General features: G+C 48.4%; 2 protein-coding genes across 14 annotated transcripts in view; one reads left to right on the forward strand and one right to left on the reverse strand.

Moving 5' to 3' along the window:
- The window catches only part of RECQL5 (RecQ like helicase 5), a 38,128-nt gene extending 30,761 nt beyond the window's left edge, over window positions 1-7,367 (forward strand). For 5 of the 11 annotated variants that reach the window (XR_014936792.1, XR_001558806.3, XM_015879721.2 and 2 more), the window contains 5 exons: window positions 278-942; window positions 1,125-1,203; window positions 2,053-2,304; window positions 2,806-2,878; window positions 2,996-4,212. Coding sequence is in view for 3 of the 11 variants with exons in the window: in XM_015879721.2 (XP_015735207.2) it covers window positions 278-942; window positions 1,125-1,203; window positions 2,053-2,304; window positions 2,806-2,878; window positions 2,996-3,096 (1,170 nt within the window). In the remaining 8 variants the exon portion in view is untranslated. Of the gene's footprint in view, window positions 1-277; window positions 943-1,124; window positions 1,204-2,052; window positions 2,305-2,805; window positions 2,879-2,995; window positions 4,213-6,843; window positions 7,038-7,098 lie in introns of those variants that run through there. The other 6 variants (XR_014936793.1, XR_014936795.1, XR_014936791.1 and 3 more) reach the window with 4 other exon arrangements.
- On the reverse strand, window positions 5,778-23,432 carry MYO15B (myosin XVB). Of its 3 annotated transcripts, XM_032448313.2 has the most exons (42): window positions 23,339-23,432; window positions 22,372-22,429; window positions 21,546-21,676; window positions 21,347-21,442; window positions 20,470-20,705; window positions 20,213-20,385; window positions 19,445-19,517; window positions 18,802-19,008; window positions 18,627-18,709; window positions 18,365-18,462; window positions 18,107-18,194; window positions 17,748-17,858; window positions 17,480-17,574; window positions 17,024-17,260; window positions 16,726-16,804; window positions 16,388-16,543; window positions 15,913-16,102; window positions 15,695-15,785; window positions 15,091-15,316; window positions 14,408-14,517; window positions 13,912-13,971; window positions 13,616-13,691; window positions 13,354-13,472; window positions 13,003-13,121; window positions 12,624-12,765; window positions 12,376-12,487; window positions 11,634-11,794; window positions 11,374-11,486; window positions 11,211-11,274; window positions 10,897-10,969; window positions 10,568-10,644; window positions 10,106-10,182; window positions 9,671-9,801; window positions 9,358-9,452; window positions 9,192-9,269; window positions 8,903-9,011; window positions 8,490-8,638; window positions 8,058-8,185; window positions 7,362-7,495; window positions 6,789-6,922; window positions 6,229-6,369; window positions 5,778-5,944 (listed from the first exon to the last, which is right to left on the reverse strand). In XM_032448313.2, exons 1-42 carry the CDS (start codon window positions 23,339-23,341, stop codon window positions 5,885-5,887), a joined length of 4,893 nt encoding a protein of 1,630 aa, XP_032304204.2. In that variant the 5' UTR covers window positions 23,342-23,432; the 3' UTR covers window positions 5,778-5,884. The 3 variants fall into 3 exon arrangements, with proteins under 3 accessions (XP_032304204.2, XP_085378941.1, XP_085378940.1); XM_085522815.1 differs by having other exon boundaries at window positions 8,903-9,269; window positions 18,627-18,706; XM_085522814.1 differs by having other exon boundaries at window positions 8,903-9,269.
- Window positions 23,433-24,015: the final 583 nt, after the last annotated feature.

Raw genomic sequence — 24,015 nt, forward strand, 5'->3', positions numbered from 1 at the left:
TTAGTGAACTTATGTGCAGGCCGTAGAATAAATAGCTTTTCTGATCTTATTCTAACCAAAGATGCAGTTTGTTTCCTCACTGTGGGTCTATGACTTTCGCCTAATCCATTTTCCTGATGTCTCAATTGATGCTCATGATGATGAGTCAATTTTAGCATCATCCTCAGCTTACAGCTGTATGCACAGTAGTGTATTGTAATCCTAAGCTTGTTTCCTTTCAGAGTTCTGCACACAGGCCAGAAAAGTCATAAATGTCTTCTCTTTCCTTTCTCCCTAGTTCAAACCCAAGCGTGTGGGAGCTGGCTTTCCAAAGAAGTCCGGCTTGTTCCAAACAGCTTCAGAACTGCTGAAGATCCAGGAAGATAGCGATACAAAACCTGTCAAAAAAGAAGATTGTCCAAATAAACATGACAACAACAACTGCAATCTGGAACTGGACACAAAACCCACTGTTCTCCAGAAAAAAAAACAAGCAACCAAAGCAGTGTGTGAGAGTGCTGAGGTGGTAGTAGTCCTTCCTGAGAAGAAGGAGCAGCAAAGCAGTCCAGACACAAAAGCTGCCCTTGGGGATAGCCCTGTTAAGAGGACTAAACTCAGCAAAAAGCAGCAAATGCTGGCAGAAGCGGCCAAAAAAGAGTCACAGGATATTTCCAAGTTCTTCTCCCTTTCCAAAGGTGGATCTAAAGCCAAAAGTTGCAGCTCAACAGAGGAAGTCAGCTGTACTGCAAGCATACTACCTCAGGTTTCTTCTCAAAGCATATGTCAAGAGAAATCAATACCTCAGGAAAACAAAGATGCCTCTGGGGATGTGACAGGACAGTCCCATGAGGAGAATGAGGAGCTGGGAGAGATGGAAGGAGCACAGACTGAGAGGGAGGAGGTCTGTAAGACCCAGCAGGCTGCTGAAACTAAACCCCTTCAGGAAGAACTTGATGTATTGAGGTAAAATCTCCATCTCTCTCCTCTCTGTGTTGCCGTGTTAGTTAGCTGCAGGACCCTGCCAGCCTTGTCTTGGAAACTGGGAATCCAAATTTGATATCTAGGCTGGTGAGGGAAATTCCTGCTTTACCATGGAGAATCTCACGGCCTCTGAAAATTGTCCTTCTCTCCACTCTTTCCATTAGTGTTGCTGAAGGTGTCACAGAAAATGAACATGCTGTTGTTGGGGAAGGTCAGAGTGGGAAGCGACAAGGATCAGATGAGGTAAGACTTCAATGTATGCTGATTTTGACTATTTCTGCTTACCTTGTGCCAAGATTCTCACTTGGAGTGATATTCCTGGTCTGATCTTCACCTGGGGATCGCCCAGCTGCAGTTGCAGTGGAGAGGAGCACTGTTCATGAGTTGCCTCTTGGTGTCACCCTGCTGCCCATGGAACCAATGCCAGCAGTTCAGACCACAGTGGAATCTTTTGCTCCATTCTGCTTTGTTTCATCTTTCCTGTGACTGCACCTTTTGCTGATAACTTGCCTGGAATGAAAATCTCCTCCCCTTCTAGATCTGTAACTAACTATATTTAGAAAGTTGCTCTCTCAAGTTTTGGGAACAACCTCAACTCAGTGGCCCATGGGACTACTCAGGAATGAATCATACACACAGCCTTTCTTGACAGTCAGTCTCTGCATCTTCTTTTGGCATCCAAGACTGCCTAGGAGCTGTCTGCACTGAAAAGTGCTGTTTTCTTCTTGTTTTCTTGTTGCTGAGCAGGGCTGTGGCACTTCTGAAGAAGCTGATTCTTCCTGAGGGGTATAATCTCAGCAAACATCCTGGGGAATCTTTTCCTGGCAGCCTTTCCTGTATAAAACAGGGTCTTGCAATTAGCTGCCTTAATAAGAGTACAGAGAAACAGGTGATGGTCTTAAGGGGTTTTTTCAGAGCCTGTGTAAGAAAGTGTGTTATGTCTGCAGAGCTAAATGTCCCTAAGAAGTAGCTGCGTAAGTTCCTTGCATGGTATTCATGTAGGAAGAGCCTGCAGGATGCTGCAAAGATTCATTTTCTGTGAACACTTCTTCAGGAATTGGTGATTTTGGTTTTCTTCTGTCCCATCTCCAGGATACAGAAAATCCTACAACAAAGCGGATGCGAACAGCAGCAAAATCTTCCATTCTGACCCAGCCAGAAAGCAAAAGTGCAGGTCTGACAAAGAAGAAGGTGACTTTTGATCCAAACTTGTTGCAGAGTGATAAAGAAGGAGCCAGCAAGACCATACAGCCTGTGACCAAAAGCATGTCCCTCAAAGAAATAGCAGACATCGTTGTTAAATATTTGACCCCATTCTACAAGGGTGGCAAATTTGCTTCCAAGGTAGGTACAGCTCAACAACTTCTGTAGCAGGAGGAGATTGCATCTCCCTAGTGATCTGGGGCTCTGAGAAGGGAAACATGATAATGGTACCACATTTCATTTCCAGGTCTTTGTGTGTGCTCTCTTGGTGACTAGGTGCAGCAATTCCTCTCTTGCAAGAAAGGATTTGTATATAATTTAAAGTGGTACCTTGTCAGTTCTGCACTTGTTATTGCTCATGCTTTCATTCTAAACGCTGCTTATGGAGTGGCAGCAGATGAAGTTGAGTTTTGGTCTGGTTTTACATGATGTATTCTACAAGGCAGCCTGTGTGTGCATGTGCTCCTCTACAGGGTCAGATGCATTTGCAGGCTTGCAGCAGTCCTGTAGTATAAAACAGTATAAATCTGTAGATGCTTTGTGCCACAGCCAGGCTATGCTAAAGGCAGAACAAATGCAGAAATAAGTCTGGTGAGATTACTAATGTCTCCTTTCTGCTCTTTATCCTCCCCATCCCTGCAGGACCTGTTTAAGGGCTTTGCTCGGCACCTGTCTCACTTACTGACTGAAGATCAGAACCCTGCTCGCAAGACTGGTGAGTTGGCAGCTGTGGAGACCGCAGCTAAAGTTATTTAGATGCTCGATGAGGTGATGTCTGCAGAGGGGGTACATGTCTAAGTATCGTGTCAAAGGGGTGCTGCTTCTCTTGCAGTGAAGGAAGAAGCACAGAGGCTCATTAAGGAGTTTTTCAAAACACGAGTCAGATGTGAGAGTGAAACAGACTGGCAGGAGCTGCACTGCTCGGAGGGGTGATCCTTGCATCGTGCTGGCTCTCTTCCTTCTTCCAGCAATGGGACCAGGGGATGTTGAGGAACTTAGCCATGGAGCGTGTCAAGAAAATGCAGAAGTGAGTCTTCTTTTCCCACTGCATTTTTGCTCTCTTCTACCTACAGTGCCACCTTAGCAACACACATTTCCAGGAAACCAGTTTCTGTGAATCTGGGGAGTGTTTCTCCAAAAAACAGGGAACTGAGGCTCTACGGTACCTCCCGCCAAGAGGCACAAAGTCTCCTTCTCCTGTGTAGGTTAGAGGCTGCTGCCTCCAATGTTTTGCAGTGCCTCCAACCACTGTTCCCTGCAGCAGTCTTGGGAGGGAGTCACACTTTCCAACCAGGACTCTGCTTTGGGATGGCACCTCTCCTTGCTCCCCCATCTCTTAGTTCTTATTTAAGTGTTACCAGTAGAAGCCTTATGCTACAAATGAGTTCACATGCTTTTGCTCAGGGCTGCTAATGCTGAACTTGGTGGTTGAGTTCTGGATGGAACGTTGTTCTTTGGAAGGCAGCAGGGGAGTGTTTTGTTTTTACCCTGCAGGCAATGCTGACTTTTTGAAGGGAGAGAAATTCAGATTTAGGTTTATTTTGTTTCTTTTAACCCTAAGTTAATTTCTTTTTAACACTGTCTAGTTCTGCTGGCCCTTTAAACTTCAGTGGCGTTGATCTCTCAGTGTTAACCTCTCCAGCATTTGCTCGTAACCCCTAAAGCCATATCTGTTCCCTGTGCCTCACCCACAGCCCGCAGTACAGAGGGCAATGCTGCTGTTACTACTGGTAAATGTACTGCTGTGGCTCTCAGGTTGACACTGTGGTGCCTCTGCTGCTATATTTATATAAAGACCTGAACTGTAGGGTATCAGTGGGCTTGAAATAACCTGATTACCTAGTACAGGTTCCTTCTGTTGGGTTTTAGTTGGGTTCTACCTTTTTTTCATGCTTACAGAGGCTGGTGGCCTCAGACACTAATGCTGCTAGAGTGATCTGCAGCCTGAGAAGCCATGAAACAGACTTTTGAATCACTGTATTCAATGGATTATTATTTTTATGTGCTGAAGGGTATGTGCAGAACTAACAATAAAACAATGTTGTAGCAGCTGTGGACTCCTCTTGAAAGATTTTTCTGACTTCTGAAACCTTAGGTACATCAAGATTGTCAACTTGGATGTAGAATCTCTTTATTTGAACAGGCAACTGATGGTGAAGGTGAGGTATGGGATGGGTGGGAAGCGTGTAGCAGCAGACACCTCCCAGCCCTGGTAGCTGCAGGATACTTCAAGCTGAGAACCACAAGAAGAAACTGGAAATGTGTATCTCAAGTCACTTATCTTTACCTTGCTCTGGTCAGCTGAAGGATGAAAGGGTTTACAAGGAACTGATACATGATGCAACTATTTTTTTTAGCTGTTGCCTCCTGGCTTCTGCTTCCCATTAAAAATCAGTGACTTAAGTGGGGTTGCTGCCTCCAGAGATCAGTGCTGCAGAGTTCAGCTGCTGCCTGGCTGCATGAACTCTTCAGAAATGTTGTGTGTGATCTGTAAATCAGAGCACTTCCAAAAGGGCACGTGGCTGTGTGGCACAGTGCTGAATCACAGTGCAGGGCAGTTCTGCAGGTGAGCTGTGCTTTTGTGTAAGGCTCAGAAAGAGAAAAAAGTAAGGACGAGTTACTCTTCAGAGATGCTCTCTAGTTCTTTATTTCATGTTGCTGTGCACCAAGCTTTGTGTTGGTAAAGAGAGAAGGTGCCATACACTTCAGCTTCAGCAGTTCCAGACAGGAAAGTGCGGTGGTTGGTGCTGGCATCAGCAGCAAGCAGTTAGCTGTGCATCATGGCCTGCATTGAGCAACCCCAGATCCTGTCCCCAGCCAACAGTTACAACCTTTTCCTCAAGCTTTTCCAGTTACCTGCAGGTCAATCATCCCACATCAGAGGTAAAGCAGTATCTGTCATCTCATAGCTTCAAAATACCCATTATGCATTTATTTCATTATAAGTCCCCTAAAAATGAAGATACTTATTAGTCCAATAGGATAGCTGTAGAAATAAAAATAAATTAGGTGGTTTTATACAATCCTGGGCTCTCTGCTCTACTGTAATACAGTTTCCACTTGAGTGCTCTTTCTCCATGGGCATGGAGCCGTAATTTGGCAGCTGCATGGATGCAACTGAGTTCTGTGTAGTAGGAGGAAAAATACACATATAATTAAGTCAGTGAGAAATTAACAGTAAACCTTCTTACCACTGCAGCTCAATCTGTGCCCAAGCAACTGTATATATAATGTGTGGCAATTGTATATGAACACTGATATGCTTTGCAGTTGTGATGCTGTCTACAAGCTTCTGCTTCACAAGCCCTGCTACAGGGCCTCTTGCATATCAATACAGAGAAAAAGCTGGACCGTGGAGAACAGCTGCAGCCAGTGCAGTCAATTCATAACGTTGGCTTTGCTTTCTTATGTTCGTTAATTCAAGAAGAGAAAAAAAACAACCAGTCCCACAGTGCGTAGCTTGAAGGCAGTTACTTGCATTTCTTCAGCTGCTGCGTTGGAAGAAGATACAAAAAAGCAATGGAGTAGAGAGGGTGCCTTGTGGTTTGTTCAGCCAGTGCAAGTATTGCATCAAGGAAGAGGACCTAGACTGAATGGTGGGCAGCCAGGGGTGACATTATAGTCCAGTCCATCAAGAAACACGCCATCGCTGTGGTAGCAGTTGTAGGAAGCAGCTGAGATCATGGATGTGGATGTTTTGGGGAGACATTCTTCTCAAAATCTAGTGCTGAAAATCTGTTTTATCCAGGATGACAACAGTTGTGTGATACATCTCTTTAGCCTGTCAAAACACAAAGCAAAACCAGTCATTCTCTACTCTGGAAACGACTGCTTCTCATAACTAAATATTCCCATAATTAAGCATCTTCCCTTATATTACTTCCCATAGTTAAATACCAGGCAGGTTCTGAGACTGAGCTGCACTTTGGGAATGCAGAAATGCAGTGTCCCCATTCACCTCTGGGACAGAAGAGAGCAGTAGTATCTCTCTGAGGCTCAGTGGGGCAGTGGAGGGCAGTTTCTGAACAGCCAGGAGGAAGCTGTAGTTCAAGGCTGATATCTCACCTGGGGCAGCTCGATCCATAGAGTCCTGGGGCTGGCAGCAGAGCCATAGTTCAGTTCTATGCCAGGAAGCCCCTGCTCGGAGGTGGGGCGCAGGGTTCGCATCCTCTGCAGCTCTTTCAATGGGATGGTGAGGCAGAGCTCCTGTGTGACACAAAACAAATACATCTGATTCTGGCCAAGGAGGATATGTCTCTTGAAAGCTGAGATATAGACCAGGTAACAGTAATGGCTTGGCTCTACTACTGCTGTGACCCAAGAGCTCTTTCTGGATTGGAACTAATAGGAATGTGGCCTACACTTAGTTCTACCATGGACCACGCTTGTTTGACTGATCTGTAGACTTGCAGAAGAGCAGATAGCAATAGCAACTGTTACATTACTCCCTAACTCTCAGCTTAGGGTTGTCAGAGTGACTGGCTGTGATGCATATAGACACAGAGTCTTCCTGCACACACGTTCTTCTAAAAGTCAATGCTAATACCTTAAAGACTTCAGGGATTCATTAAAGACTTCAGACTTAAGACTTAAAGACTTCACGAGGGAGGAATTGTTTGGCATACCTGGGTGATGCTGTCCACCACAATGATCTGTTCTTTATTCACTCCAAAATAACAGGGCACAGGGATTGTGCTGTCACTGACTTTCTTCACTAAGAAGATGTTGTAGCCAAAGAATGGCAGTTTCATCACGTGCTCTGAAAGAAAACAAAAGCTGGCAGTAATCTACTGCACCAGCCTACGGTGGTCAAAAGCTTCAGGTGTTCCCAAGACTTCCTACATTAAAAAGTGCAATTGACAATTTCTCCCACCATTCTTTGGCTCCTGGTGTTCAAAGTGCCAGCAGCCTCAATGCACGTTCTATTCTTTTCAGAGCAACAAACAGACATGCAGCCTGAATATCAATTAAAGCACAACTCATACAGGACTAGAAGAGTCTTCCGTAGACTTTTACCACGAGGTGGGATTTGTGCTATGATCATCATGCTTGGAAGCTTGTGCCAGTCTGCAGAGGAAGGCTGTCAAGGAGTTCTGTATTATGGACCATTCCAGACTGCAGAGATCTTTGCCAGCCCCACAGAGCAGCTTCCATCACTATGAGTGGACTATTCAGGCAGATCTCATATGTCTCCTCACCTATGAACTGGATTTTTGCATCCACTGGCCGGAGTGGCTGCATGGTTCTCAGCAGCCTGTCAAGGTGGTTCTGCAGAGTCTCAGTGCTGATTACGGACTGCAAGGGCTTGGGTATGTATTCCTTCAGCTCTTCCCTGTGCCAAAAAGCAGAGAGGATGAGACATCATATTTCCACAGAGAAGAAAGCTGTGCCTAAAATCCCTCCTTCCCGGAGACAACAGGAGCTCCTCATGTAAGAACTGAAGCATGGAAGAAGAGTTATAAAGTGTTTCTTTCACAGGGTGTTTTATGAAAAACATTTCACTGTCTTGATCCTCTGCTGCAGACATTACACAGAGTTCCCCACACCCAGCAGTTTCACTGTTACTCCTGCTGCTGGAGCTGTAAGGGGGTTTGATGGAGGTATTACCTCCATTACCTCCATCTCAGTTACAAGGACAGCTGTGAGCTCATACACTTTCTTCTTGGTACCTAAGGAAATGTATGTGGCACCCTCATGGCCCTGAGCACAGGAGAAGTCACAAAAGGAACTGAGTCAGAGATGGTCACCATCAGGAGCGTGATTGGGAAGTAATCTTTCTTGGTTACAGGCAGAAGTCAGTCACTGATGTTAATTAATGGCTTATCTTCTCCAGGACTGTCCATTCCTTCATTATCTAGATAATACTTTCAGTCATCTCCCTGAGATAAGCATACCTGGAGGGAGCAGAGCTCTCCTGCTCTGTTTTGGCCCAATGCTGAAGCATAGCCAAAACACCCAGCTGCATCTCCATTTCTTTACTGTAGCTCAGCAATATCTTCCCTTTCAGGTAGTCCCATTGTATCTGAAAGCACCAGAAAGAGGTCCAGGCAGATCTGGGCAGTGCAAGACTGCAGAGACCCACATCCTGCTTTGCAGAGAGCTCATGCTGATCACTCGAAAGCAAAGGCTTGCATTTGGGAAAAGCATGCACAAACCGTGTCTGGAGCATTACAGCCCATAGGCTAGTGCTCACTAGCATCATTTATTAGTCATGCCCAGAAAGAGCATCCAGAGCCAATCAGCCAAAGTCCTCCCACTTCTTCTGCTCCCTTGGAACATCCGCACTGACTCTCACATTAACTACTCCCACTGTCCTCATTGCTTACCTGGCCATAATGGACATCAGTATAGATTTTGTCCTCAAAGTGCAGAGGTGTCTTCCAGATAAGCCTGCGTAAACTCACGGTGACCAACATGTCCTCGAGCAAGTAGTCATGAAGGTATTCATCCATTCTTATTGGCCTCACAATTTTATCTACATATTTATGCAGAGAAAGAGTCATCAGTCTTGGTGCTGGGACAGCAGGTTGAGCTCCACAGTCTTACAAGGAGCCATCCTGCACACCTCTGTGTCACCCTGCCCTTTACAGCTCCCAGCATCAGCCATCCCAATGGGGCACAGCCCCTATGCAGCACACACCGCTTTCAGGAAGGAGCAAAAGCGGGACATTATTTGAAACAGTCCCTATTGGAGAAAATGCTTTAGGGAAGAAGTGAGGCCTCGTCTGTGTGTACTTGCCATCTTTATCACTGGTGCTCCTGATGGCAAAGAGAGCAAATTCCTGCATCTCTTCCTGCTCGCCTGCCCCCATCTGCTCACAAATCTCCTGCAAGAGCTCCTTGGCCACCTGAAGTGAGGAAAGAAGCAAGTAAATACTGCAGCAAGGTAAGTTCAGTTCAACACCAGAATAGGAGGAGGGCAAGCAGTACAGCTCTGGACAAGGCATAGAGAAGCAGGCTGGATACAGGAGCTCCCTGTTGTGGCTCTGAGACCAGACCAATGGAGAAATGTAAGGCAGAAAACTCACAGTGAATGTCCTGATGCGGGTGACGTATTCCACACCCCCAAACATCAGCACCTCCAGCCGGCGGGCACTGCGCCCCTTCTGCAAAGGACAGTGAACACAGGAGCCCATCAACCCCCTGCCCTTCCTCCCTCCCTTCCCAGCATCCCAACCCCTTGCCCATCACTACCAGCAGTGCCTCCATCTCCACGGGGAAAGGAAGGTGACGACGGCCCCCGTACATGACATTTTTCCGCAGGTTGCTCTGACAATTCTTGGCTATATCTGTAGGAAAAGAGAAAAAGCTTCGTGGGTTTAGAGCTTAGCATTGTCTCCTATAGTTTTGAGTCCTCCTGGCTGTGTTGTATTTAATCCAGCACTGATGCTAGGAAAAGGATGAGGAAACTGTTTCCCCATCTGGATCCTTCCTCCTTTCCTTGACCACAGGGCCTTAGTAAACCCAGGGCAGCCATTTGTTTCACAGGACACAGACACAGTCGTACCGTGGTGGGTGCTGGATGGGTCACTGCTGGCTTGTTGCAGAAACTTGGTGGCATAGGGCATCAGGATGTTAGAAGGCAGGAAGAACCCAGTGAGCAGGCTTAGGAGCAGCCATCCCCGCAGCACGCTCTCCCTGTGGGATAGAAAGAACTGTGGAATGAGACAATTCCTGCTCCACCCCATCTGGAAATGAACCTCTGCCCTTCTGAACACCAACAGGAGGTGGCAGTGAACATGAGGTGGTGGCCCTTGGTCAGTGTTCTTATGGTGAGGGAGGGATTGATTCAGCTGTTTGAGTAAGAAAGAAAGGAGAATGTAAAGGCAGCTGGGGACAACACACCATGAAGGGACACCCTCCCACCACCCCATGCATGCAGCAAAGCACACAGTTCCCCTCCATCCATGCATGAATGGGAACCAACTGTGCTGCTACTCACTGGTTGGGGTTGAGAGTGACCTGTTTGATGACCTGGCAGTAAATTTCATCATGCAGACTCTCCTTCTCCTTGCACAGCTGCATTCAAAGAGGAGAAGACAGCATCAGAGAGGGGATGAGAACATCAGAGAGGTTCCTGCTCATCTCCATGCCCTTCCTCTCCCAGCTCTTGAGTATTGCCAGGAAATCCCAGGCTCCCAATACAGCTTAGAGCTCAGGTTCCACAACCTCTGCTCTGCAGTGCTATATAGGCCCAAAGAAGAAGGCAGGTTGTACTCTCACCCAGACTGCAATTTACAAGTGCAGGTAGATACACACCCTCTTTTTAATTGGCCTCTGTTTCAGTTCCTTTCCTCACACAGGGCTCTGCATTATGGCTTTCCCTGTTCTCCCTTTCATGAAAGGCCTTGGGCTCTCATTCCCCCTGCTGCTTCAGCACTTTGCCCAGGGGAAGGTCACAAACCTGAAGGATTTCGTAGACGCACTGAGCATCATCCTGGTTCTTGAGTTTTGGCTGATCTTTCATGAACCGCATCAGAGCTGCAAAGCAAAGGGTAATACTTGGATGTAGGCAGCACTGGACAAGTGGTTCATGAGCCCAGGCAGTGTGGGTTCTTGGACACTTTGCACTCAAGGCAAAGAACAATTTGTTGGATGCTTTCAGCAATGACAGTGATAGTTATTAAAGGCAGAAGTGCCCGCTTATTTCCTTTCACTGGTGTCTATGTGTAGCCACCAAAACCATCCCATTCATCCCCAGTGAAGCCCGTTTTGTCCTTGGGGGACACTTACTCATGAAGCTCTTTGTTGCAAGCTCATTCAGTTCACTATCAGAATACCGGAGCAAAGACTCCTGGATTGGAACCTGCAGGGCCCAAACATGAGGGTGAGCTGGGGGGGCAGATCAGCACAGAGCTGTGCTGCAAGCTTTGCAGGTGACAGCAGCTCCCAGTGTCTTGCAGGCAGCATTGATGAGTAGGGGTCACCTGCTCCTCTGCATAGTGTGGCCAAAAATCTGTCCTCTGTCTTTGCTATGTCATAGCAAAGCTAGAGGCAGTGCTGGAGCTGGGAGTCTGACTGTTGGCATGGGGAAAGCCTGGGCTCACCTTGGTGTACTGGACCATATCAGCTATAGTCTTCCTTTCAGCAGGTGTCCCCTTCAATTCCGTCCTATGAGCCAATCCAAGAAATACCCCCAGAAATGTCTTGGTGAGTGCCATGCTGTACCTACATTCAGTGTATGCCCGCTGAGGAGCACGGTGTACTCACATGAACTGAGCTGCTCGGAAGTAGATGGAGGCGAAGTCCATCATAGTGTAATGATCACCAGCAGGGACTGATGTGATGCTGTAGGGCTCTGATGTCAGGCTGGGAACTGAGGCCTGCAAGGACATGCACTAAACTCACCCTGAAAGCAGTCATCTTCTTCCTCCTTAGCCACAGGGGTCAGACACTACCAGGGCCATGGATGTACACTGACAGGTCCCACAGAACACAGATCCTCTAGCAGTTTCCCAAGGACAACTCACCTCCCTGTTGGTGTTCCTGCCCTCAAAGGAAGCTTTTGTGCTCTTTTGCATCCCTCCATGTCTGTCCATGCTGGTGCTGAGGTAATCAGGGGCTGCAGCCAATTGCACAAGGCTGGTAGGGAAAATACCGGAGCGGCCACCAGTGGAGCCAAACTGCCAGCCTGAAGAAATGGCAGAGTCAGGAACCATGGCAGGTGCAAACAGAACTAAGCAGTAAGGCTTCCTACTGGCAAAGGACAGCATTGGGCTCTGAATAGGCTTGAAAAGACCTCTCAGATCGCCAAACCCAACCCCAGCTCATTCCAACCACACTACTAACCATGTTCCCCAGTGCCACATCTCCATGGCACATCACCGCTCCCTGGACAGCCTGTGTCAGTAACTCACCACCCTCTCAGAGAATAACTTTTTCCTACTACCCAGCTTGAGCCTGCAGTAGCACAACCTGAGGCCGTCACCTCTCATCCTATCACCATTACCAGAGGAAAGAGACTGAGCCCCCCCTCATTACTACCTCCCTTCAGGGAGCTGTAGAGAACACCCCCTATAACTGTGGTAGAAGGAACAGTGAGAGTCACAGTCAGAGAGCAGCAGAGCTGAAGGCTGACAAAGCCAGCCCTTAACAGACTGCTTCCTTCTGGTTTGCTCAACAGTAGCATGTAGTGCTTCTGGGCTCTGTAGGTACAGCAGGACCTTCAAAGGTTACCCCAACTTTCCTGTCCAGCTGAACGTATCCCCTCACCTGGCTCCAAGCCTTGCATGGGCAAAAGCTGGATCAGGTCACCTTTCTTGAAGCTGAGGAGGCTCTTGTCATCCGTGACATAGCTGCGCAGGGCAACAACATAGTTGGTATCCTACAGAGAAAGCAGCAGAGAGGTCAAATCTTGTCCCCAAAATGGGAGGGATTCAGACTGTGCCACCCCATGGAACATGTCAGGTCTGTGTAGGAAAACACCTTCACTGCCAGCTGCTCTACAGCTGCTTCCTCACCTGCCTCAGCTCCTGGATGAAGAGTTCCACCATGGCCTTGATGCACGGAGCCTTGTGAGAGTGCAGTAAGAGCTGCTCCGTCTTCAGAGAGAACTCGATGGAGTTGCTGTCCTTCAGCTCCACCGAGAGCACATCTGCAAAGCTGAGAACACAGCCAGCATGCTCAGAGTGCTTCTGCCAGAGCGAGGGGACATGGATCATGGGATGGGAGCTCTGTTCCCAGCACTCATTACAGGCAAAGTGCAAGGTAGGAAGGAAAGGGAAAGGCTGAAGTCATTTGAGGAAGGGTCAGTGAGGTCTTGAGCACATTTAGATGTGGCAGAACCAGAGAAACACTCAGCTCAACCCATCAGTCCACCCACATCATCCTTCTGCTCACCTGTAGCTGCAAAGGACCTTCAGGTGCTCAGGAGCATAGGCAGCTGCTTTTACCACTTTCAGCAGCCGCAGGCCTCGGTGGGAAACACCCAGGATCTGAACATCACTTCCATTTTCACCCTGTGGAAGAAGGACAGCATTGAGCACCAAAGGCTCCTTCCCACCCAGAAGGCTCCAGAAGGATTTAAGACACGTGCAAGGAGAAAGAGGAGAAATGTACAGGAAGCAAAGGAGACTGAGTAGAGTGGGGTGGATGAGGGAGAGAAAGGCAGGGCACAAAGAGACGTCCCAGGTGAACCAGAGCCACACAGACACAACAAATCTGGGGTCTGCTGAAAAGATTAAGACTCACTTGAACTGGGAAGAGGCGTGAGAAATAGTTAGCCCAGTTATCCCGAGCGGCCACCACGATCCTCTTCTTTATCCCATCCTCCTGAATGGACTGAACATCACTGCCAACTTGAAACGCCACTAGGAGGGATATAGCGAGGCAAGGATGGTAACGACTCCTTTATTCCTACTTTCCCCACCCAGTGACTATAGGGCAGCAAAGGGCACACAGCTGGATGCTGCCATGGGTGCAGGGAGGGAGGTGGGACAGGGCTGCTCATTACCCAGCAGGTCTTTCATCTTGCGCTTCTCCTCTCTGGAAATGCGAAGGCAGGAATCAGAGAAGGTGTCACGTATGATCTGCAGAGAAGGGAAACAGGCTTCTATAGAAAGGCTGCCACTGTGTGTGCTGGGGCTGTTCAAAAAGGCTGAGTCTCAGAGAGAAAAGGGCAGGGCCTTGACTTAGATGGACCTGGAGAAAGGACTCTAAGGATGCATATGAAGGCTTGTGATGTAATCATGCAATGCAGTTATGGAGTATTTTGTCTCCAAACAGACACAACCCTGAGTCGTACATTACCTGTTCACACAGCAAGTTCAGACAATAAGGGTGGCTGAAGTTTTCTTTGGGGTAAAACACCTGCAAGAGGAGGATAAAAGCAATAATGATGTTATGGACGTTGCTGGCTGTAGCAGAAATAGAGGTGTTCTGTAATCCACATTCCCTCCTGCCAGGACTGAATCTCCATGTCTGGACTGGGAAGAGAGATCTGACATACATTTGTTCCATTTATATAGGAAATCTCCAGGTAACAACAGATTTACTTTATTCATCAATATCTTTGTGCTTTAGAGAGGAAGAGAAGGACAAGAAAACTGTGTCTCATGGGTAGGACCTGGAATTCCGTGTCCATCAGATGAGCTCATAACTCCCAGCTCATGTGTGATGTGATCTCCTCTCTGAGCCATCTTTGTGCTGTTACATCACACTGGTTCCATGTGGCATAAAGTGATTTTAACCAACTCTGGGATCACTGCCCTCCCCCTGCAGCCAGCACTCAGCGAACAAACCGTACCTCCTTGCGCAGAAAGATTTTCCAGGGAGGGTTGAAGTAGGAAAAGCTGACGCCAGCAGTTAGCTTATACAGCTGGGTCTTGATCCCATCATCTTCTGTTACAGTAAAGCCTGGGTGGGAAGGAAGGGCAGTGAGGAGAGGTTGTCTGTGATGCTGAAGAGCGTTTTGTGCTTGAAATACTTTGTTGTATGCCCCCCAAATAACATTTCTTCATTCCTCAGCCTGCCTTAAAGGGCTCCCTGGAGGCTCTAGATGTAAAACACCTGATCTCCATTCCTCCCTTGTCTAAAGTCCAGCCATTTACTTGCAGCTTTGATTAAGGAACTATGCTTCAAGTAGGCAATAAAATATCTTGTGGACTGGACCTTGATCGAGGTGTAACCCAAAGGACCCAAAGGTCCCTTCTGGTTTTAGGTCCATTTTTCATCCATCCCTTCTTTCCTTTGTCATTAGCACCTGACATCCTGCACTGCACTGGGAAGGAAGGGAAGAGTTAGAACTAAGGAGGGCCTCAGAGTGCAGGACCAGACTCAAACTATAGTGACAGTCTGATTTCACACAGCCTGCTCAGCCTTTGACCAGCTGGCAAGTGACAGCTCATGCTGTGACTCTCCTGGGCCATTAGGCTGAGTCTGCCCTCGTTATCTGCTACCAAATCCCATTTGGGTGACGTCAACACTCACCCTTCACTGCAAATTCCTGCGGGCCTTGGTTCCCAGGAGGGAAAGAGGGGGGCAAAGGTGGGAGAACAGGAGGGGCTGGGGGATCTGGTGGGGTTCTTGACGGCTCCTTGAAGATGGACAGCAGAGGCAACTGTTTCTCCTTGATAGAGCTGGAAGCTGATCCTGGCTTGGGCTTGGTGGGTGGAGGTGTCCCTTTGGGCTTCTTCTCTTGAGGCAGTGGGGGTGGCTGCAAGACAGCAAAATCATCAGATTAAGATTAGGCAAACCCAGGTACAGAGAATCGAGTATTTGAGATGAGAGACTCCAGCTGGGACAAGGAGCAAAGACATTCATAGGCCAAATATGGGGAATCTGAATTGTTGCTTCCAAATCAGTCCTAAACATTCCACAGTGGAACTTACTGCACCCCAGGCTGTTCTCCAGGAGCTCAATGGATCCAAACTCAGATTGGAGTCTGAGATGGACAGCACTATGGTGTATGAGTTCACAGACAACTACTAATGCAGTAAGAAATCACCTGGTTGCTACCATACCACACACTCAGTCTGATAGAGATTGGATACAAAGGCTCTCTGCTGAGGTGATCAGGGAGGAAAGCACTCACTGATTTGGGAGAATTGAGGTTCATCATCCCCAGCTTGGCCAAAGCCTCATCTTTGGGGTCATTCCTCTTCATAAATGGCTTGGACACTCTCCTACAAGACAAAAGGAATAGAACAAAAGGGAATTGCTAGGGCTGCAGCAGGGTTGTCACCGCAATGGAGCCATGTGGCAGTGCTGGGATATGGTCCCTTTCATCCTGGGAGGCTGGTGTTGTCTCACCTGGAAGGCTCAATAGGTTGGGGCTCAGGGGCTGGCCTGCTCTGGTACATTTTGATGATGTTACGGATCTCCCGGCTTGGTTCAGGTCGTGACTCAGGGGCTGAAGGTTTCACTACTGGTGGTTCCTTCCTTGGTTTTTGTGTCTGTTTCTTTGGCTTTGGCTCAGGAGGTGGCGGAGGGGCAGCAGGATCTGTGGGGGGTGAGAGCTTTAAGCAACAGACCCACAAAAGCACTGGAAAAATCCCTTTCTCTCATTTGAATTTCCTGCTCTTTCACCCCTAGGCTGACCATTCACGGCCTTTAATGGCCCCACTTTAGGATCCCACTTCCCAAAGCACAGGTCTTTTGCTCTCCTCTGCTGCCAAGACTCCCCAAAAGGCCAGAATCTCTCCTCCTCTGGATGTAACCTGGGCTGCTACCCACTCCTGGAAAGCTTCTGCTTCTCAGCCTGAGTCTCCACTCAGTGTCACCTTACCTGTCTCTGTTTTAGGGCTGGGCTTCTCTTCTGTCATATTCTTCTCTTTCTTCTCTTCCTTTTTCTTCTCTTCCACCTCCTTTGGCTGAGGATTTGCTGGAGGCGTCCAGGTTTTGGAAGGCGCCCTGACTTTCTTCACTAGGATCCTTTGCTCTCCTACATAGAAAGAGGCAACTGAGCTTGTTAAACTCATAGCCAAAACTTAGCATTAATGGCATGGTTTCAACTCTCGCATCAAGGAATGGGGCTGCCCATGGCTCCACTCAGCCTGGCTTTGGATGCCCAACACAGCTGCTGCACCTGGGATAAGTAAAATTGCCAAAGTGGCCAACACTCACCCATCCTCTGAAAAAAAGCTCTCTTCTGCTCGAAGGTTTCTGGAGGATAATCATCATCTTCACTGCTGGAGTCATAAACCTGTGGGCAGTTCACACTGTGGTTTTTAGCATTTAGCAGATACCTCCATAGCTCCCTTAAAATCAGCAGTGATCCTCTCTAGATAGGTTTGGACTCTGAACCAGAACTTGACCTAGTCTTGGAGTGTCCCAGGTCAGTTTCTGACCCAAGGAATCATCAACCCCGTTCAGAGAATAAATGCAAAATGTGACATCCAGACCCACTGCTTGTTTCCCATACCGGTCTTTCTGCCTGAGCTGGTGGCTCTGGAGCCTTTGTTGGTGGTGTCACATCTTGGTTGATTGGAAACATCTTGGGTTTGGGGGAAGTGGCTGGGCCTGTGGCTGGGGTTTGGTTTCGTGGTGGGCTTGAAGCTCTTGGCCTTGAGCTCTCAGGAGGCTGCTGCCGCCACTGCTGTCGCTGCTGCTGCTGCTGTTGTTGGGAAAGTGTCATGGCTTGAAGGGTCATCTGCTGAGCCTGGAGGAAGGAATTGTGGCAAGCGTGAGCTTTAGGCTACACAGAAACACCAACCATCAGCCCGGCTGTCCTACTTTTGATGAGTAGTCACAGAACGCCTACTTAATCTACTGCTAATATCCCAAATGTTATGAGCAAAGCAGGTCTTGGCCAGGGTGTACACCAGTGCATTCTCCTTCTCCTGTTCCAGAACCTCTCCCCCCAATCCCTTCCACTTACCATGAGCATGGCTTGCTGGTTGATAAAGGCTTGCTGTTGTGCTGCCAGCTGACTGGGGTCTACAGTGGGCACCACAGGCTGGGGCACGTACATGGCTGCGGGAGACATACATCTCTGCAGATACCCACAGGCAATCATTCCCCATGGTGCCTGAGCAATATCACAGAGATGAGTGCTCACTGTGCACTCTGCCTAATGTACAGGCTTCATGAGGATGCCCACCTTTTGATCCTCTTTCCTTGTATAGTTAACAAAAAATTGTCATTACCTGGCATAGGGGCAATCCCACCAGCCCCTGGCATCATGGCCGAGGCAGCTGGCATCCCCATCATCGAAGGCATGGGCTGGTAGACTGGTGTTTGCATCATTCCAGAGAAGCCTAGAGGAAAAAGCCACATGCACAGGACTTTCAGGGAATCACAGACTGGGAAGGCCACATTGGTTGGGTACTTCTGGTTCTATTGACCCTCACTAACTATAGGGACATACAAATGGTTTCTCTCTTCATACACAGCACATCATACAGCAAAATTCAGGTGGAAAAAGGAAATCAAAGAGAAACGTGCAGCTTGCAAGGCTACAGCAGGATAGTGGGCTTGCTTGTGCACTCCACCTCCCCTTACAGACCTGTAGAAGGAAACATTCCTCTCTGTGTGGGTCCGATCTTCCCACCTCCCTTCATGCGCCCGGTCAGGCTTTCCCTGTTCTCCAAATCCTGCATCAAGAAGAAAACAGCACTGTCTGAGCTCAGACAGATGGGATTCCCAGTAAAATGCCATCCAAAGGCACATCTGAGCCGAGGAAAGGCAGAGCGGATGGACAGAAGGAGTCACAGAGAGAGGAGAGCTGCAGAAAAAGAGTCAGAGAGAGCATCAGAGAACTCACTGGTGTCCTGGAGCCCTGATGTAGCACGGAGCTGAAGAGATCATCCACATAGTGATCCAAACCTCCAGGGGTCGGCGGCTCATCTCTGAATCCAAAATCTAAGGGTGGAGAGGAGACTGGTGATAAGGCAGGTAAGGAACATTCCCCTCTCTTCAGACCCTGTTAGTCCAATTTTGGAGTGGAACCCATCAATATTTTTGCCCCTCTGCTCTGCTGGGCACGTGTGACCCAGTGCTGTGCACTGTCCTGGGCAGGAGCTCACCTCGATGGGCACTGCTGGACCCTGGAGGCAGTCTGGGCGGGGGGAAGGCAGGGGCCTGGATGCCTGGGGCAGGGGGGATCCTGCTAGAGGAGAAAGTGAGATGAGAACAACGCAGAGAAATAGGCCAGTGGGTGACAGGGACACCAATGATGGGCAGGAGGATGAGGTGACTCACTGATCCAGGGCAGAGTTATGGAGGAAGTTTCTGTCCCTATCAGGAGCAATGGGGTATCTACGTGAGGACTCATAGAGGCTGCTGGGGTTGCTGGCCTCCTCCATCTCTCCAATGAGGTCCAGCACAAAGTCACAGCCCAGTAAATCCTGCCACGTGTTGCCAGTCAGCATGGAGACAGTCCACCCTCGAGACTTCTTATCACAGCCCCTGGCAACAAGGAAAAGGAGAGAAAAGGTGTCCGAGAAAGCAGGAGGAAAGAGAGAAAATAGGAAAACATTGCATTCAGCTTCACCCTGCCTTCTCTAGCTATAAGCTTTAGGGTGCGAATCAATGATGAAGCACCCAGAGTCAGGGAAAAAAAACAAAAAGAGTGAATCACCCAAACTTTGACTTTTATTTGTCATAATATTTTCTCTGAAGCTGCTCTGACTGATCTCAGCAGTGATTCCCCTGTTCCTCAGGGGTCCCACAGTTCATGCACACAGATGGAAGGGACAAGGAGAGAACATGAGCCAGAGAGGGTAAGCAGTAGCTACTCCATATCTGACCATATAAATTCTAGCCTGCAGCCTCAGCTGATCTGGACTCTAAAACCAGTTATAGTCTCTTTCACATCCCCAGATCTCCTGTCCTCCAGCAGTACCTTGCACTGAGCATCCATCCTGCAAACTGCTCCCCGGTCATCCAGGACTCCACCTCAGCTGAGAACTTCTCCTCTAGTACATAAAAGAAACAGTCAGTGTGCACAGCCCCACAGCAAGACCCAGAGCAACACCTGAGCTCTGCAGTGCATGGGCAGAGCCCAGATGAAGAGTCTTACACCCTTCTTAGGTGACCCACAGGGACTGGAAGCAGACAGCTCTGTGTGAACACATTAACATCTGTAATGACTGCTCATAGCATATCTCAAAGCATTTCCAATGTGACAGCTGAAAGCCACTGGAGTATCGTGATTCATGTGGGTCATCCACCACCCCACCCACCAAGGAGCTAGGATGGAGATGCTCTGCATCTGATTCACATTGATTCCAAGCACTCGATGGACAGCATAAATCAATGTCTGAGAAGGAAGAAAGGCTCAGAAAGCCACTGCAGCAAAGGCATTAGCTGCTGCAGCATAGGCTGTGCAGTGACGGGTAATAGGAAAACTAGACCCAGAGAGATGTACAACTAGGGTACCCCACTGCTGAAATTGACTCAAACTTAGAAGAATCTCATCCCTCAGCCTGGAGAGCAGGCCTGGCTCATTAGGGTCAGATCTTTCAGAGTTTGTGGTCTGGATTCAGGTGTTTCTATTCCCCATGGCAGCATTAACCAGCTGCAATTGGTCCAATCACTCTGCTCTAAGCTGGTGGAAGCATTTCTGAACAATGATTTTTGCACTGGGTAAGGAGCTAGAAGCACACGTTACCATTAAATGTATGAACATCCAGCACCATCTTCCCTTTCCTCCTGTTTGCAGTCCACTCCAGTTGAGTGGGAGGATACATGCGGGACGACGTGTATTCTGCATGCTGTGCTGCTGTCAAGATCTTGCGCTGGCAAACAGCATTGTAGCCATCCATGCCATGATCTGACACAAACCTAGGAAGGGACATCTGCCTTCAGCACATTGCTCATCTCTCTTAACATCCCTGAAAGAGCAGCCAGCTCTTTTCTCCTCCTTACTTCAGCAATGGCTTCTCCAGTGCTGGTGAGGGGACAAAGGAGCTGAGTAATGTTGCCATCAGGACCCAGGCTCGCTGGCTGTGTTCCACATCTGGGTTCTTCCATGTCTGAGTGGCCACTTGGCTGAAGATTTCATTGCGCAGAGCCCTGTTGTTCAAACCTCTCGCAGCAATGTAGTTGCCCAGAAGGACCTCCTGCCAGCCGTGGAGATTCTTGTCACCAATGAACCGCAGAATCTACAAGTGTTCAGGGAGGAAAAGAAACAGCTTTAGCTGCAGCTTTCTGGCTTGAGCTGTGTTGTGAAGCAGCAACCTGGAGAGCAGACACCAGCACGTTCTGAGCCTTAGAGCACCCAGCTCTAAGAGAATAAATATCACGTTCTTAAGAGATGTGTTTCACATCCACAGGGAGGAGGAGGTTACTGTCCTCCTTATGCCAACACTACAGATTGAGGGTGTGGTTCCAGGTGTAGTTTTCTTGATGACAAAGTCCCTGCCTTGCTCCAGCCTTTATACAACAGTTCACTGTCCCCTATTGCATACTGCATTGATTTAACTGCATGTCTGAGGAACTACCAAGATGTATAAGATATACCTGGAAGGAACAGGAATTTATTCTGCTCTCTTAATACACCATGTACTGTAAGATGAGCCACCACCAGCATTTAACAGCCCAGAGAGGCAGTGGTGCCCCATCCCTACAGACAGCCAAGGTCAGGGGAGGGGCTGTGAGCACTGATGGAGCTGTGGGTGTCCCTGCTCAGCGCAGGGCTGGCACCAGATGGCCTTTAGGGTCCATTCTGACTCCAACCATCCCATGATTGTCTCATGCCCATCTGTTCTTCTATAAGGCCGTGGTTAAAGAAGACATATCTTACCAGTTTATTGATCTCAAGTGCACTGTCCCGGTATTCAGCATCCAGGCGTGTTAAGGGCTGTTGCAGGGGATGACCGGGGGCAGGGAAATCTGTCCTCTGAAAAGAAACAAAATGATAAAATATGTGATTTGTTCCTGGTGTCACTAAAACCAGAATGTTTCTCCAGTTGGGAAGTAATGAAGGAAAATAGAGTTCCCACCTGGAAGTGTGACTTAATGAAGGAGGAGAAAGGATAGCTATTGATGTTGGCTGGGAGGGAAAGGTCATCTTTGACCTTAACTTCTGGAGGTAACGCCTCTGTTATCTGTTTGGTCTGTGCTGCATATTGACCTGCAAGAGAAACAGACCTTGGGTCATGGCAGTCAGAATGGCAGCCAGAATGCACCCAACTCACAGTGCAGTGCATGGCTGGCTATTGCACACACATCTACTCTTGGTCAAGCAACAGTGTCCTCTGGCTCCAGGGACACACAATCCATCCCTGCTTCCCCAAACCCCCTTGCAAGCATCTCCTCTCTGCCCTGAGACCACAGCATTTAATTCCAGCTCAGTTCTTTCAGACTCTTATCCCTAGGTAGCATCTGGGGAGCACCTGAAGTTTCATTTCTGTTACGTAGAATTTAAGGGGCAGGAAACATTAAATCTATGCAGAGATAATGTTGACAAGTGTTAAGTCAACAATTAAATCAGAGGTCATCGTGATGAGGAACTCAAACCCCAACATCCAGCTCTGCAAGAGACCTGGGTTCATTGAACACTTCACTGTCCCACAGCTTCGACCAAAAGGTTTTGTACCACCTTTATCACCAGCTCTATCAGCACAGCTCACCAGGGAGCTGAAAAGGTAACAAGAATGCGTGCAGAGCGCAATTAGCTTTTATATCGTATTTGCACTGCAATGATAATAAATCAAACACGACCCAGGTGACAGACAGCAGGCGGAGGAGGCACATAGGTAACACACTGCTAGGAAACGAGAAAATAAACAGGGAATAAAACAGTGCAGGAAGGGGAAGGTTTCTCACCTCCAGCTGAATGCAGGAGGGCTGCAAGCTCTGCTGGGATCTCCAGCAACTCCACATCCTGTGGGGAGAGGGAGCAAGTCAATACTGGGGTACAAGGCATAAGAGAATGTGAGCCCTGAGCTGTTCTGCTGAGGCTGGTAACTCACTGACAGGCAGCAGATGAATTTCTGCATAGGCAGCGTTCAGAAATATTACAAAATAAGGAAGTATCGTACAGGTACAGAACACAGGTACATGGTATGTATCAGATGGGAGGGGAAGGTGAGTAATTCCTGACACGAAGAAGGGGGACAGGAGTTGGCTTTCTTTGACTCATCTCTCATTATTAATAAGTTAGGCACATTACACGGAAGAGATCTTGGTTTAAGGCAAAACTCCATTTCCTCTTCCTCAGTTCTATGCCATTTCTATTTTATTCTTTTTCAATATCCAAGAACGCTGCAGCACAAATAAGAAGAGACCCGGTCCAGGTCTTTGATGCTCACTGCATCCTCTCAGCACCTAACGGGGCTGTAAGAAGGGGAGAGACTGGCAGGGTATGTTGTGATAGGATGAGGAAACGCTTTCAAACTAAAAGAGGGGAGATTTAGACTGGTTGCAAGTTTCCTTACAGCTTCCTTACAGCTTCTTTGGGAATCTCCAAAATCATAGAATCATGGGATGGTTGGAGTTGGAAGGGACCCTAAAGGCCGCTGAGCAGGGACACCCACAGCTCCATCAGTGCTCACAGCCCATCCCCTGACCTTGGCTGTCTGCAGGGATGGGGCACCACCGCCTCTCTGAGCAACCTGTGCCACTGCCTCACCACCCACAGTGTAAAAGGTTCTTCCTAATATCCAGTCTAAACCTCTTTTAGTTTGAAAGCATTTCCCCTCATCCCACCCCAACAGACCCTGCTAAGGATGCTGTTCCCTTTCTTCTTGTCCCCTGTTCTGTCTCTCACTCTTCCAGGCTGATAACAACTTACCATTCCCTGGCTGTCGCTGCTCTCCTCGTCACCAGTGGCCAGGGGCCTCCTTTGTCACTTCTTTTCTTGTATCTCCTGCTGTTATATATATCTGTGGGGGAGAAAAGATGATGTATAAGCGATCACTTCCAGCTGCTTCTGGGAGCAGACCTTGCAGATGGGCAGGAGCTGGTGTGCTGCTCCAGCAGATAAAGCAACAGAAAAGCTGCAGTGTCTCCCTGGAACCCAACATGGTGTCTGAGAAGGGATGCCCAGGCAAAGCCCTTAGTTTTGCTGAAACATCACTTGCTCTGAACAACACCTGCCCAGCATCCCCACCAAACCTTTCATGCCTTATCTTAGAGCAAAAGCCCACAGGACCCGTCAGAAACATTTACCTGCTTCCTTCAACATCAAAGAGTACGGGATGGAGGAAGCTTTCCATAGGAGCAGACTCCTTTAGAGCAGGTGGGAGGGGTACCAAGAGCCGAACCCCATCACAGCTGTCATTTCCCATCTCATACCGATGTCTCCCAGCCCAACACTCACCTGCTTTGTACTCCGAGGTGGAAAAGGAGGGTCTCAGTCTCTCCCTGCCTCTCTCTTTGTTGCTTGTCTGTTGCAGAATGGTGTGATTAGATGGGAGGTGATGGGTGCCGGGCTGAGAAAGACAGTAGGCATGCTAAAGTACAAAGGGC

Source organism: Coturnix japonica, chromosome 23, assembly GCF_054131305.1.
Source record: "Coturnix japonica strain WE chromosome 23, WE-NBRP24, whole genome shotgun sequence".
NCBI classification, from domain to species: domain Eukaryota; kingdom Metazoa; phylum Chordata; class Aves; order Galliformes; family Phasianidae; genus Coturnix; species Coturnix japonica.